Source organism: Corylus avellana, chromosome ca5 (genome assembly GCF_901000735.1).
Source record: "Corylus avellana chromosome ca5, CavTom2PMs-1.0".
Taxonomy (NCBI): Eukaryota; Viridiplantae; Streptophyta; class Magnoliopsida; order Fagales; family Betulaceae; genus Corylus; species Corylus avellana.
Window position 1 is genome coordinate 35,632,650 of NC_081545.1, and position 13,560 is coordinate 35,646,209.

The following is a 13,560-nucleotide window of genomic DNA, read 5'->3' on the forward strand; positions in this document are numbered from 1 at the left end:
AAAGAGATCTCAAGAGGAGAGAGAATGACTATATCACCCCATGATCATGACCAAAAGTAAAATCTTTTTTTTTTTTTTTTTGTTTCTGTAAACGAAATCATCAGTAGAATCCAAGTACCAATGAACCGAAAGTAGAAGAAAATTGTCCACAAATGAGGTCGGTTCAATAAAATCCAGAGTAAAAAAAGTAATGGCCAAAAGGTTACCCTTCTCTCTCTCTCTCTCTCTCTCTCTCAAGAGTAGTCTCGAATCTTGGATTACATGCACGTGACAACACATGGTGACCACCAACTAATATCTTAGTTACCATAAATTGTTTCCTAATTGACATGTACAAAATTTTGGGACTTTGGAGCATGCCTTTGCGAAGACATATATGAATAGTTTCTGATGCCGAGGATGCACCAAAAGTCTCTTAACATATAATATAGCAAAGGCGACTGAAGAATGAGCATAGAAAACTGGAAATAGTCATCTCGTGGGGTTTGAAAACATCTAGATATTCATATATCCATCAACTCCATGAAGGCTTGCGCCAAGAAAGCAGAGACCCATATATTTTTTGTGGGGAAATATGATATCCAATAGGGAAGAAAAGAGAGTGGCCTGTTTGGACAGATCCAGGCATGAACAATCTGTTCAAGATCCATCCATTTAAAAAGAGTTATAAACTGCCGTGCATGTGCTACAAGGCTGGCCAGACATCAACTGTAGTGCATCAGAAACGTTTCCAAAACAAGTATGCCCAAAAAAAATTGACATGATGTGTGGAATGGAGGCAAAATTTCTTTAATGTATTGTCTAGATTGCTAGCAATTCGAACAAGTATAAGAAAGTTCTTATGAGGTACACCGGCTTGAGTAGGTGGGCAGGCTACTGAACATTTGCTCGGACAGCTGGGCTTCATGGAGGGAGGGGAGACCTATCTTAATGGTTGAGGGGGTATATGCCTATATGGCAACGCAAATTAATATATATATATTATTTATATCATGGCCCCTCTCGATGACTAGATGATTTAACTTTCTACTTTACTACTCTTTGTATTTATGTATCTATTTATTTACGTAAGTACGAACCCTCACAATAACAATTTCTGCATAGGGGCTCTCTCACATTCAGACAACAAAATTGTTGAAGGTCTATCCGTGTAGTACATATCCTATTTTTGCATGTCAATTCGTCGGAATCTCAACCATTGCTATAGACCTTACGACAGGGATCCCCTACAGTCGGGAATCCTTCCTCTTGCCCTTGCTCTCCCCTCTTTGAATAGGATATATGTAAGAATTTTCAGAATTTTCCTGAGAAGATTTGAAGTAAATAACAGAGTGTAAAAGATTGACTTTTTAGGGTCCATGATGAGAATCGAGAGCGGAAGAGAAATCGGTTCTGATGTGGTAGCTAGATTCGTAAAGGAAATTCGACCTTTAGATTCGTAACCAGCTAAAGATTTTGGCAAACACAAAATTTGAAGATAGTAATCAAACATGATAGTTTCTCCTTTAAATAAAAACAAAAGATTATTGATTATATAAGAGACCGAGTAGATCTTGAAAATAAATGAAAATCTACTCTTTATTAGCCTCTGGCTTTACCCCTAACTCCAAAGAAAGATCACAACTGGTTCTCATGGGAAATTGAAGTATTTATTAGTCTTTATTAGTTTCTGAGTTGACCCCTAAACAAATTTATTTCTGCAATTTATCATGCATTGAAATGCACATTTCATGAATCCAACATCAGCCTCCAATTCGAGCTCTGCATGGCTGTAATCTCTATGCTTGCTCAGTTGCTGTGTGCAGAGTCGCTCACATACTTGAGCGCACATTTTAGCGGTACTGAATTCATGTTCACTATCCAACGTGGCCGAGACAGAGCGATTAGCATGCCCCACATCGAGCATGATCACGATCATGAGATTCAACACTAGTATGATCTTTACACGTGCTAATACCATGTTCTTCCATTTCCATAGCTGGGTGGCCAAATTATTATATGGTGTTCTTTGGAAATATTAATTACCTGAGCAGTAGAGAAAGAGAAACGCTTTTGTGATTTGGAAGTTCTAATGACCGGCCGGCCGCAATTTATAACTAATTTCAAGTTTAAGTATTTTAATTTGAAAAATTTTATTCATTCTTACGAATATATTTTTATTTGGAAGAATGCTGAGTTTTGGCTTTCGAGATGTTTTTTTAATTGTTTAGTGACTTTTGGACAAACTTGTGCCTACCTTCAAGGTTTGCCAAAAGTCACCATTCTTTAAAAATCAATCTTAAATGGCTTGCATTTGATTGCCTCTAGCCAGTAAAATAATTATTAACTCCCAGCTAGAGTAGGTTCCACTTATATGCAACAAACAGACGAGAAGCTACAAATACAAAAGCCTAAATATGTACAAGTCCAGACTCCAATATAGTTGAGCTGAAGCCAACTATTGGTTGGGGACAGAAGACAAAAGCTGAAAATGAAAACAAATGGTATTGTATCATATAAAGCTATTTCCAAAATGTTTGCAAGTATTGCCTCAGAACTCGAATAACTCTTCTGAAGACATTATTACACACTTCAGAAAGTACAGAACACAGATGATAGCATAAATACATCAATAAATCAAACCATCTTATTAATTTCTTAGAATATTAACTCTTCAAAACAGATCAGTGATGTACATACTGTAAATATGTTGGAGACAATCCACTCATCATGTATTTTGAGCTTGTACCATGTCAACTGTTTTGCTGGGCTTCCTCTACTTTCTTCCTCAAAAGGGATATTACTTGGGCTGGCTCAGAAGCTCCAAACACTGAACTTCCAGCGACAATACAGTTTGCTCCGGCTGCAGCTGCTACGTCAATAGTTGAAGGCCCTAAACCGCCGTCAACCTGCAAAAATAAAGCAGCTTTTCAATTAGTTGTCACTTAAAAATTCCTCATTATAACAGGATTCTATTAGCTATGCTGAACAAATAGACAACAAAATATGCAAATAACCATGAGACAATTTTTGAAAAAAGAAATCTCCAATAAATCCCAGAAGACGATCAGTTATAATGACTTGCCAGCAGAAAGTTACAAATAGCAAACAAGAGATTGACTCACCTCTATATCAAGTGTTGGGTACTTCTTTCTCAGCACACGGACCTAGACAAGAAAAGTAGAGAATTAGTCATGGGAATGAACGAGAAATGCCAGTCACAGAAGAGCTAAAACTCTATCAAAACCTTCTCCATCGTCTCTGGCATGAACTTTTGTCCACCAAATCCAGGTTCGACAGTCATTACAAGGACCATTTCCACAGGGTTTTCACCTTCAATCTGTGGATCAAGGGAAAAACTATCATCTTATCAATTTAGAAGTCAACAAAAAAGTATTTACTAATACTAAATTATACACAGAATACCAGAAACCTTGTATCACCATGATTTAGCTTATTCTACACAATACTAAACCTAGCTGAACAATCTGAGAACATGAGAATCAGAGGAAAGCATACCAGAGGAAAAACTTCTTCAATGGGCGTCCCAGGCTTTAATGACACCCCAGGCCTCATGCCCTTCGACTTAATTTGTTGGACTAGTTCTTGCCAATTTTCTGCAAGCACCATGAGACTCCTTTGTCAAAAAAGAAAAAACAATCAAAGAATAAAATAAGTAAAACTAAATAAAGCAAAAACAACATGTCAGACATCATAACCCACCTTTGGATACCTCAACATGAAATGTAAAACCAGAAGCACCAGCTTTTCCCAAAGGTTCAACATAATCAAGAGGATTTGTGACCATGAGGTGGCAATCAAGATAGGCCCTGTAAGAGATGAAAATCAAAACTTCATTTAGCTATGGTGGTAAACTTGCGCCCAAGAAAATTTGATTCCAAAAATTTTAAGTGAAGGCAAAAAAGGTGTTACGTTGTGTGCTTTCTCAAACTCTGAATGACTGGAGCACCAATGGTTAGATTTGGCACAAAGTGCCTGCGGAAGAGTGGAAAAAAAATAATGTTAAGCAATTCACCAGTTACCAATGGGAAATAACTAGATAACATGCATTTATAGATGATACAAGACATTTCTTGTGTCTCATCCGCAAGTATCCAATCATCATTAGCAACAAAGGCCAGTAAATGAGCATAATATGGACTTGAGAACCATCCAAGATACACACTAATAATTCTGAATTCAGGCCAGACAGTTCCTTTGCTGTTGAACAAGGTCAAGTGCCTATCTAACTTTCATACTGTTTCTTGACAATTTATTACAAAAAACAAAAAAACAAAAAAGGCCTAATCTCATAATGTTTTGCAAAAAAAAATCCAAATGTCTTGACCCACGATCCCACTTCATGTTACATTTTTAAGAGAGGCATCCCATCTAACAATCTTCCCTCTTCTTCAGAATATAATACCCTCTAGATCCCAGCATATAGAGAACCCACATTCTCTCTGCTATATAAAGCATAGCCCTCACATCATTCACAATCACAAACACCAAAATTAGACAATTGCATAGGAGAGGTATCAACATGCCTGACCACAACCGGGCAGTAACCCTCCATTCTGCCTGAAACTCGTCCTCAATATGGATCTAATTTCACTTCATGCTCTGCATTCTTTATGTCTTTTGGTCTGCCACCAGAACTTGGTGGAACCATCAAGATATGTGGCAGCCGTATTCACCGACGCCTCCTCGGACATAGTCGGACAAGCCACTCCATGTCCTAAAAGTCTTCGACAAGTACCATTAAGAGTATTGCACACAAAAGTCAATGTTTTCTCTTTTAGGTAAGTAAGTTATTAAATCACCAATTATTTCAAAAACTTAAACTACTAAAAAATGATAAATTTAATCATTTAACCAATATCCTAACACTCTTCTCAACAAGTGATGTAGATTATAGAGTAAAGGTTTAAACCTAAGACCGTAACTTTAATATCACGTTAGATAATTGATTAACAACAACAACAAAGAAAGAATTTACAAGCACTAATCTACGATATATTAGGAACCAATTAGGTACGATTACACGTAAAATACCACAAACAAACTTCCTTAAAATACAAAAGTTCATGCCTTGAAACCAATAATTGTACCCAAATTTAAGACACAAACACACGCAATTAAGTAAACGTTTGAACAAAAATTCATTACAGAAAAAAAAAAAAAAAAAAAAAAAGGAAAATAAGCGAAATTCGAAACCCCAAGACTTGAATCCAATTCGAACAAAGGCAATGAAAAATACCCATCCTGCAAATGAACCGAAATAGATATCAGTTAGTGTAGAACTATAATCATTTCGTTAGAATCGACGATTATATTAATCGAATTGTAGTACCATGATGTCCATGTGGAGCCAATCGGCGCCACAGCTGAGCATGCGGTGAGCCTCAGAGGCCAAATTGGCGAAGTCCGATGAGAGCATAGACGGTGCTATTTTTGCCGACACACCCATTTCTTGGTTTCGGATCCGACGATTGTTCTTCGGCTACCTCGGACTCTAACAGAGACTTGGAGATTGAGATCGCGGGGTTGGTGGCACTTGATTAGAAATTCGCGGGGCTGGTGGCACTAGATTAGAAATGCGGCGTCGTTTTGACGGCAGATGATTTTTGACCTTTCGAACTGTCCGTGCTTGTTTACCTAAATTTTCCTTCACCTAGAGGTGGGCACGGGTCAGAGCGGGTCGGTTTTTGGGCATTTTTGTACCCAACCCGCACTCCTCATGTAGTAAAATTGGTACCCGTAACCCGGTTTTAATGGACAGTACCCGCCAGGTCTCAGGATTTGCGGGGCGGGTTTGGCGGGTTTTGCTGGTCGGATCAGGTAATCTTCTTCTTCGTTCCTTTTCTCTCCCCTGCGTCTCTCTCTTCCTCTCGGCTTCCCCTCTCTTCTTCTTCTTCTATCCAGCGTCTCTCTTCCTCTCTTCTCTCCCTTTTCTTCTCTTCTCTCCTTTGTTTCTCAAATCCTCTCTAGATCTGTTCGTGACTGCGTGCAACTTGAGGAAAGAAAGAGAGATGGGGTTTTGGGGTTGGCGGTGGGAAGAGGAAGAAGATTAAGAGTAAAGATGAAGAGAAAAAAATGAAAAAAGAAGAAGCTGCAGAGAGAAGAAGACGGCTAGGAAGCAGCGTGAGTTAGTGTGGTGTCACATGAGTACAGGGTTTTTTTCCTTTTAATTGCTGATCAGCAGGGCGGAGCGGAGCGGGGCGCGTACCCACTGCCTACAATTTTTTTATACCCAAAACCTGACCCGTGCCTGCACGAGTTGGAAGAAATTCAACCCGTTTCCAAAAAAGAAAAACCCAGATCCGGGCAGATCAGGGCAGGTTTTGCCCACCTCTACCTATAATTAGGTATTTCAAATGATGTGGACCATGTGGTCTTCAATTAGAAGGAATGCTAGGCTTACAAACAAAGTTTACAGAAAAAATTTTACAAATTGATGTAGCACAATCTGATTAGATATAAAATAAGTTTAAATTTTGAAAAACTTAATCATGTTGTGCCACAGTTTGTAAAAGTTTTTCCATAAAATTTGTTTCTAGGCATAGCACTCCCCATTAGAATTATATAAATTTCTTTGGGATTGAGTTTAATAAATTTTCTTCAATTTAATCTATAAAATTCACATATGTTTGGTTAATATATGATAAATTCACTTATGTGCCTCTCGGCCCTTCTTCTCATAAAACAGTTTTGAGAGAAGGAGGGAGCATAGAGAATAACTTCAATTCGGTTGTGGCAAAAAACCCTCATTTTCTGCCCACCAATGTAAATGTGACACCTCAGCATGGAACAAGTTAAGAAAATAAAACCAAAACACCAGATTATTTCTTCATCCCCTCCACACCTCAGACGCACAGCACCCTTCACAACCATCACCGCCCGCCGCCGCCTGGTCCCACCGGTGCTGCCCATCTCAAATTGCGCCGCCGCCACGCAGTCCCGACCATCACTGCTCAGATCTACCGAGAAGAGAGAGAGATGGAGAGAGACTGAGAGAGAGGGAGAGAAAACCCACACAAAGCCGAGAAGGGCGGCGCTGGGGTGGTCAGGGAGCCTCCCCATGGCCTGGGGGTGGCCTGCGCGGCCAACTCGTGGCCTGGGGAGCCACCCCGGGCGGGTATCTCTCGCCCTCTCTCTGTCTCTCTCCGGTTGCTCTGACCATGGGGTGGCTCGCGCCACCCCAAAATGTTGTTGAGGGTGGCCGGCGTGCCACCCCAGCAAGATCTGGTGTGGCGCGGGCCACCACAGGGCCTATGGGGTGGCTCGCAGCCACCCCAGATCTCTGGGGTGGCCTCGCGCCACCCCCAGCGGTGGCTGGGGTGGCCGCGAGACACCCCAGACAAATCTAGGGTGGCTCCCGCTGCCACCCATGGCCACCGGCCACCCCTCTTGGGTGGTTGCTTCTCCTGACTTGGGACTTCAATTTTTATTTATTTTTTATTTTTAAAGATTAATAATATTTTAAATTAATAATCAGATATAGTTGTGTTTATTTTGTAAACTTAAGTTTGATAGGATTGGGTTAGGTGGCAACTTCTTATTGGTGGCAAAAACCTCCTCCTTTTTGCCACGACCGAACAGCAGCTCCTCTCGGGAGCATATATGCTCCCTCTCCTTCCCCTTCTGCTCATCGCTCCTATCTTTTTTTTTCTTTTCTTTTTTCTTTTTTTTTTTAATGTTTGTAGGTGTTCTCCAACCAGATCAGCAACTTTGCCCTCGTGTTGTGCCATTCATCTCCCCCCAACCGTTGTTGCTACTTCCTAGTTGTTTGTTTGTGTTTTTTGTTTTGAATAATTTATTTTCTTTAGATCTACCCTCATGAGTAACAAGGAATAATTAGGTGTGAAAGATTGTTTCTCACGGTCTGGATAATTAAGTGTGAGGAGTTAATCTCTCACTGCTGATTTAAATAAAATTTGTTAGAAAATTTGGCTACCCATGTCTTAGATATAATCTGCTCGGAGTAGATCTATTCTTTAACTATATTTATACATGGTTTAGCGGAAGATTGAAGTCATAGATAGCAGCTGGTTGTAAGAATTTTTGTTTGTATCTATGACTTTGTAACCTCATAGTATGTGACTATAATTTTTGCATAGTTTTATACTTTGTGATGTAAGAACTTTTTGCTCGTTATTTTTAATCAATAAAATCTTTAGATTTCTGTTTTAAAAAAAAAATCACAAGTTTCAACGAAAAGTGAAGAAATAATTAACTAACTTTATCTTTCAAAAAAAAAAAAAATGCCCACTGTCTTCTTATTAATGTCACCCTACGACCACGTAGGACCACTAAATTTAGTGGGGGCAACCACCATATTGGCATATTCTATAACTACCATGGTGATTGCGACTATTCCAATAACTCCGAGACTAGTGAGACCCTCTCCTCATCTGGCAATTGAGACGTATAATATATCATTCTCTAATTTTCTTTCTATTTTTTCACTTTTCAAAAAAATAGACGTATAATCTAAGCTTCGCTTTCTAGAGTAGGCCTGGCCCATATTTTGGGAACTACGGGCCAAGCAATCTGTTAACTCAGGCTTATAAGTTATAACAGACAAATCCAAATTATACATTAAAAAAAAAAAAAAAAAAATTGAAACTGTTGAGACTAAATAATATAAATAAATCTTTTAAGGGACATGGAAAACCATGAGAAGGAAGCAAGGCCACGTGGACGTCGCATCCCATATGAAAATTTTCTTTATTCCAAGATATCATTGAGTGATTAATTCCGTTTTCCAAATGCTTACAAAGAAAGAATAATGCCACCTATCATACTTTTTTATTTTTTTTATTTTGCTAACATGATAATACTAATAGCCCTTTTGATTTCTTTCTAGTAATATTATATATTAAACTTTTATTTTGTTTTTATCTTATATTTTACTAATCCTTTATTTTACATCAATAAAATAGGATAAAAATTATAATATATAGTTTTTTTTATTAATTAGTTAAGAAACTGATTGACTCGATCATTGGCTATTGGCAGCCGGCAGGTATTCTTGTGGGCTACACCGTTTAAAGCTACAAGACACCACATTTATTCTTTGGGTGAGAATCGTTAAAAATGATTTATTATACTTTTTTATAGTTTGGCCTTAAGCACAAGCAGACCAGTAGTGGCTTCACATCTTCCACCTCACCCTTCTTTACTTTCGTGGACAATGGCCCCCCACAGCTATCCCCAGCCCATGTGTCTCTCACAAGATTTTCTTTTCCTTTCGCTGGACTTTAGCTGGTGCAATATTTGATTTTTCTCTCCCATTGGTAAACATTTGAAATAATAATAATTAATTAATTATTTCGGTCTATTAAATGGGTATGACATATTTTTAAGACAAAAGATTGTATTAAAAAAATTTACTCTGACAAATAAGATTTTGTCTGATTAGACCCTGAAGACTTTGATGGCCAAAAAAAACTGCAATGATTTTCACTTTGGCCAATTCTTGAGAGATTGTATTGTAGTCATTATCAGTATATGTAATTTCCAAAACCAAATTGACCACATTTTTTTGTTGAATAGTTGGATAAGATTAACACTTGGATTTTGTAAGAAAACTGAGAACCTTCTTGTTTGTGTGCTGAAAAGTATCTCACAAAGGATCCCCGGCCACTGCCACTGGATTATGACATGCAAACCGCCCTTTCATTTTCTGCCAATCGATTCACTTGGGTCTGTGTTAGGTAGTTTAGTAGTGATCAGGGCTCATAGAAGTCAATCTGCGCATTCAATTTTCCTTTGTTAAGGTAAAGCTGACATATATTTCTACCTACCTTTTAATTAATCAAGTTGCTTTAATTTTACAAATATTTGACAGATTTAAGAGATAGGGGTTATGAAACTCACCCACCTTAGGAAGATAGACTCAACTCTCTAGGTTTCTCGAGATATATAGGTTTTACAGCCTGCTCTTATCCATTTTATGAGATTCGAACAACCTAATTTTTAGTAAATTCTTATCCATTGAGTGTAATGTCTTAGGATCGAGATTGCATGCAATACTTAAAATATTACACGCAATGCAATAGCGTAATATGGACCGTTTATTTAAAATATCAGCCCAAAACAATAACGCATAGAAGAGAAAAAGGGTGTACAAGCCCCATTAATATAGGCTATAGCTATTGTGTGGCCAAACCACTCTCAAATAGTAGAGGCGGAACTACTTCCTCCCAAAAAAATAAATAAAATTTTTTCAACATTATATATTTTTTTATGAGATAACTACTTGAAAATGAATTGTTACCCCCTCTCCTCTCCCATGAAATAAAAGCATTCCTTTTAATTCCCCTACTTAAGATTTTACTCCTTTTTTTTTTTTTTTTTGTGTGTGTGTGTGTGAAACAAACAACCTCTTTTAACAGATCCTAAATGTTACTGCAATTAGAATAATTTATGAAGTCAATATCCAAGTACTAAAAAGGAAAATAAAGATTGAAAAGAGAAAGAAAGGGAGATAGATACCAAACCCTTCTGTTTTTCTAACTTCAATTTGTTCACATTCAAAAGAAAAGTAACCAATGGACCGTCTTCTATTACTATACAAGTTCATTTGCTAGGACCCATCTTCATACATTCTTAACTCTTACTACAAACTTGGTCCATGTTCAACTAGTTACAGCAAATATTACGGCTCTATTTGTTAATTTTTTTTTTTATATAGTGTTTTTTTTTTAAAAAAAAAATATTTTAATGTGACATAAATATAAAAGTAATTTAATTTGAGAGATTTGTAAGTTTTTCTTAGTCGCTTTTTAACGTTTTTATTATTTATTAAAAAAAAAGAGTGTTATCCTCTTGATATAAAAGAAAGTTAGTTAATCTGTTGGTTAATTCCATCATTTTCAATTTTATGTGCTTATAGTCTCAATCACATCTCCCAAAATTTGTCTTTTATAATGAAAAAAAGAAAGAGATTAGTGGGGACATGATTGAAGGTTGAAACGTCTACTTCTTTGCTATAAATTAATCTTCCAATTAGTTTCATGCCTCTTGTCAATTAGACTCATTATTTATGCCACGGCATTGTGGAATTCGTGCATCATGATTCATGTCTTTCTTTTCTTCATTTTTGTTTTTTTTTTTTTTTTTTCATAACAAAGTGTTTCTTCAATTTAATATATTAAATTGATATTTATCTTTAAAATACTGAAAATTAAATACTCTAATGATAGCTATTATTATTATTATTATTATTATTATTGGACATGTCTGCACAAGAAAGGGGAGGGGGATTCGAACTAGTAACCTCCGCTTCATTAGGCGCGGTCTCTGCTGATTAAGCTACCTCTTGAGGACGATAGCTATTAATTTAATATATTAAGTTAAAATAATTTACTCTATACCAATTTAAAGGAAATATATATATATTAAATACCTTTTCAGCCCCCAGTGTTTTAACGATTTTATTTTTTGCTCTCTCGGTTTTAATTCATATCATAAATGGTACTTAGGTAATGGCAAAAAATGAAAATGGTACCGTCATCTAAATTCCGTCCAAAAGTTGACAGAAAGTTGACAGAAAGTCATACAAAAATCAACATGTATCTATATACTAATTAAAATATAAACTTAAAATTAAAAAAATTAGGATTGGCCCGTAGGGGTGGTCGAACGACCCCTAGCCCTAAGGGCCAATTTAAAAAAAAAAAAAAAAAAATTAGGGCCAGCCAGTGTTGGTTTGTAGTCTGCTATCAAGGGTTTAGGGCCACCCCTTTCCCCAGTGTTGGTTTGTACAGTGTTGGTTTGTAGTCTGCTATCAAGGGTTTAGCGCCACCCCTTTCCCCAGTGTTGGTTTGTAGTCTGCTATCAAGTAGTTGGGCAAACTTCAGCCTTACTTTAGTCAAATTTCGACTATGTTTGTTAATTTATTTTTGAGAGTGATTTTTTTTTTTTTTTTTTTTTTTTTTTTAAAAGAAGTGTTATGGTATAACATAAATATGTAAAGTATTTTTACTCTTAACAGATTCTTGTCTGCCGGCTGAAGGGACACATGCAAGATTTTTAGTCTTTGTGGTTTTTTCTTTTTTCTTTTTTTTTTCAATCCAGAGAACATTAAAAAAAAAAAAAAAAAAAAAAAATTCCAACAAATGATGTCATTTATGCTAAAGTTGGTAAAGCATGGGATTCAAAGTTGTGGAATGGATTCAAAGTACCACTAAGTCCTTGAGCACCCTTTTTTTTTCTTTTTTTTTTTTTATTTGGCTACGATGTATTTCTTTGACCACTGATTGGTGGGAATTTATTTGCCATTATTTATTAGTCATGCATATAATTGCCACATGATTAATGTTGGTATAGATTAGGCTGTCCGTTATTCATGCGAGAGGCTGCGATCAACCTTTTGCGTTTTGACCATGGCGTGTCTCACGCTCAAGCGTGTTAGGCCAATGCCAGTGAGCCTCTCAAGTCCTAGCTGTCTTCCTTTGACAATCCCAGGCTCCTAGCAGCCATGCTCATTGGTTTCTTTTCTTTTTCTTTTTCTTTTTTTGTTTTTGTTTAAGGATATAAATTATATAAAGGTTAATTTTGTATTCCTTAAATCAAGAAATTTTTTTTTTTTATTAGAGGAATTTAAATAATATTTGTTAACCTAATTTAAGGTATATGTTTATATTTCAAATATTTTAAATCACATGAAAAGTTCTATAAATAAAGTTGTGTACTCAATTCAATAATTAAGGAAAGATGTAGCTATGTATAAGGCTGAACCACCTTAATCTCCGTCTCTTTCCTATATTTTATATCTCATTATTATTATTTCACTTTATATTTATCGTGTTTCTATCCTTCTATATGACTAGATTTATTTCATATTTGGTGTAAATTTATCCTCGGCCTCTCATATTCCGATATTGGCTTAATTTGAAATTTAACTTAATAAATTCAGAGTAAAAGTTTGTGTTGGTTGATTTCCTTAAAAAAAAAAATATGTTATGTGAACTTGGACTTGGATTTGTGACGTTCTATGTGCTATATTCTTCACTTTGGAATGCAAGTGGACATTCTTTTTTCTCAGATGAATTGAAAGTGGACAATTAAGAGAGATCCATGCCTAAATCCCCGCATATTAAAATGGTTTAATTTAAACAATAATTAAAAATTTTGAAAAATTATCATCAAGATGTAAAGGTTGGTAATTCCCAAATGGTAAATAATGCAAATAATCCGCACTATGATTAAAGTGAAATAAATATAATCAGGAAAATGATTGTCGGTAAGACTGGCCAAAGTTTGCTGGAGCAAAAAGGTCTTCTGATATTTATTGTCTAAAATAATTAGAAGGAGATAACAAAATGACCAATAATGATAATCTTTATCCCAAAAAAAGGTGACCTTTCTGGCTTTCTCCTCCTCATTCCACAAATATCACAAGTCCCACTGTCGGAATACCAAAAGATAAAAAATAAATTAAAAATCAGTAAAAATCAGAAAATCCCACGAGCTTAAAACAAAAAACTCCCCAGTGGGGTCCTCTTCTCTGTAAAATCCACTTACACTTGCATACTCCCATACATTGATTATTATTATATATAACTTCCCTTT

The 13,560-nt window shown here is 36.3% G+C and overlaps 1 protein-coding gene across 2 annotated transcripts; it reads right to left on the reverse strand.

The window, feature by feature from the left end:
• Positions 1 to 2,471: 2,471 nt before the first annotated feature.
• Positions 2,472 to 5,898, reverse strand: LOC132181456 (ribulose-phosphate 3-epimerase, cytoplasmic isoform). 2 transcript variants are annotated; one of them, XM_059594689.1, is made up of 8 exons: positions 5,333 to 5,898; positions 5,240 to 5,244; positions 3,913 to 3,975; positions 3,703 to 3,809; positions 3,499 to 3,596; positions 3,227 to 3,319; positions 3,105 to 3,146; positions 2,472 to 2,888 (listed from the first exon to the last, which is right to left on the reverse strand). In XM_059594689.1, the coding sequence occupies exons 1-8, from the start codon at positions 5,447 to 5,449 to the stop codon at positions 2,733 to 2,735; spliced, it is 681 nt and encodes a 226-aa protein (XP_059450672.1). In that variant the 5' UTR covers positions 5,450 to 5,898; the 3' UTR covers positions 2,472 to 2,732. The 2 variants fall into 2 exon arrangements, with proteins under 2 accessions (XP_059450672.1, XP_059450671.1); XM_059594688.1 differs by lacking the exons at positions 5,240 to 5,244; positions 5,333 to 5,898 and adding an exon at positions 4,527 to 4,792.
• Positions 5,899 to 13,560: the final 7,662 nt, after the last annotated feature.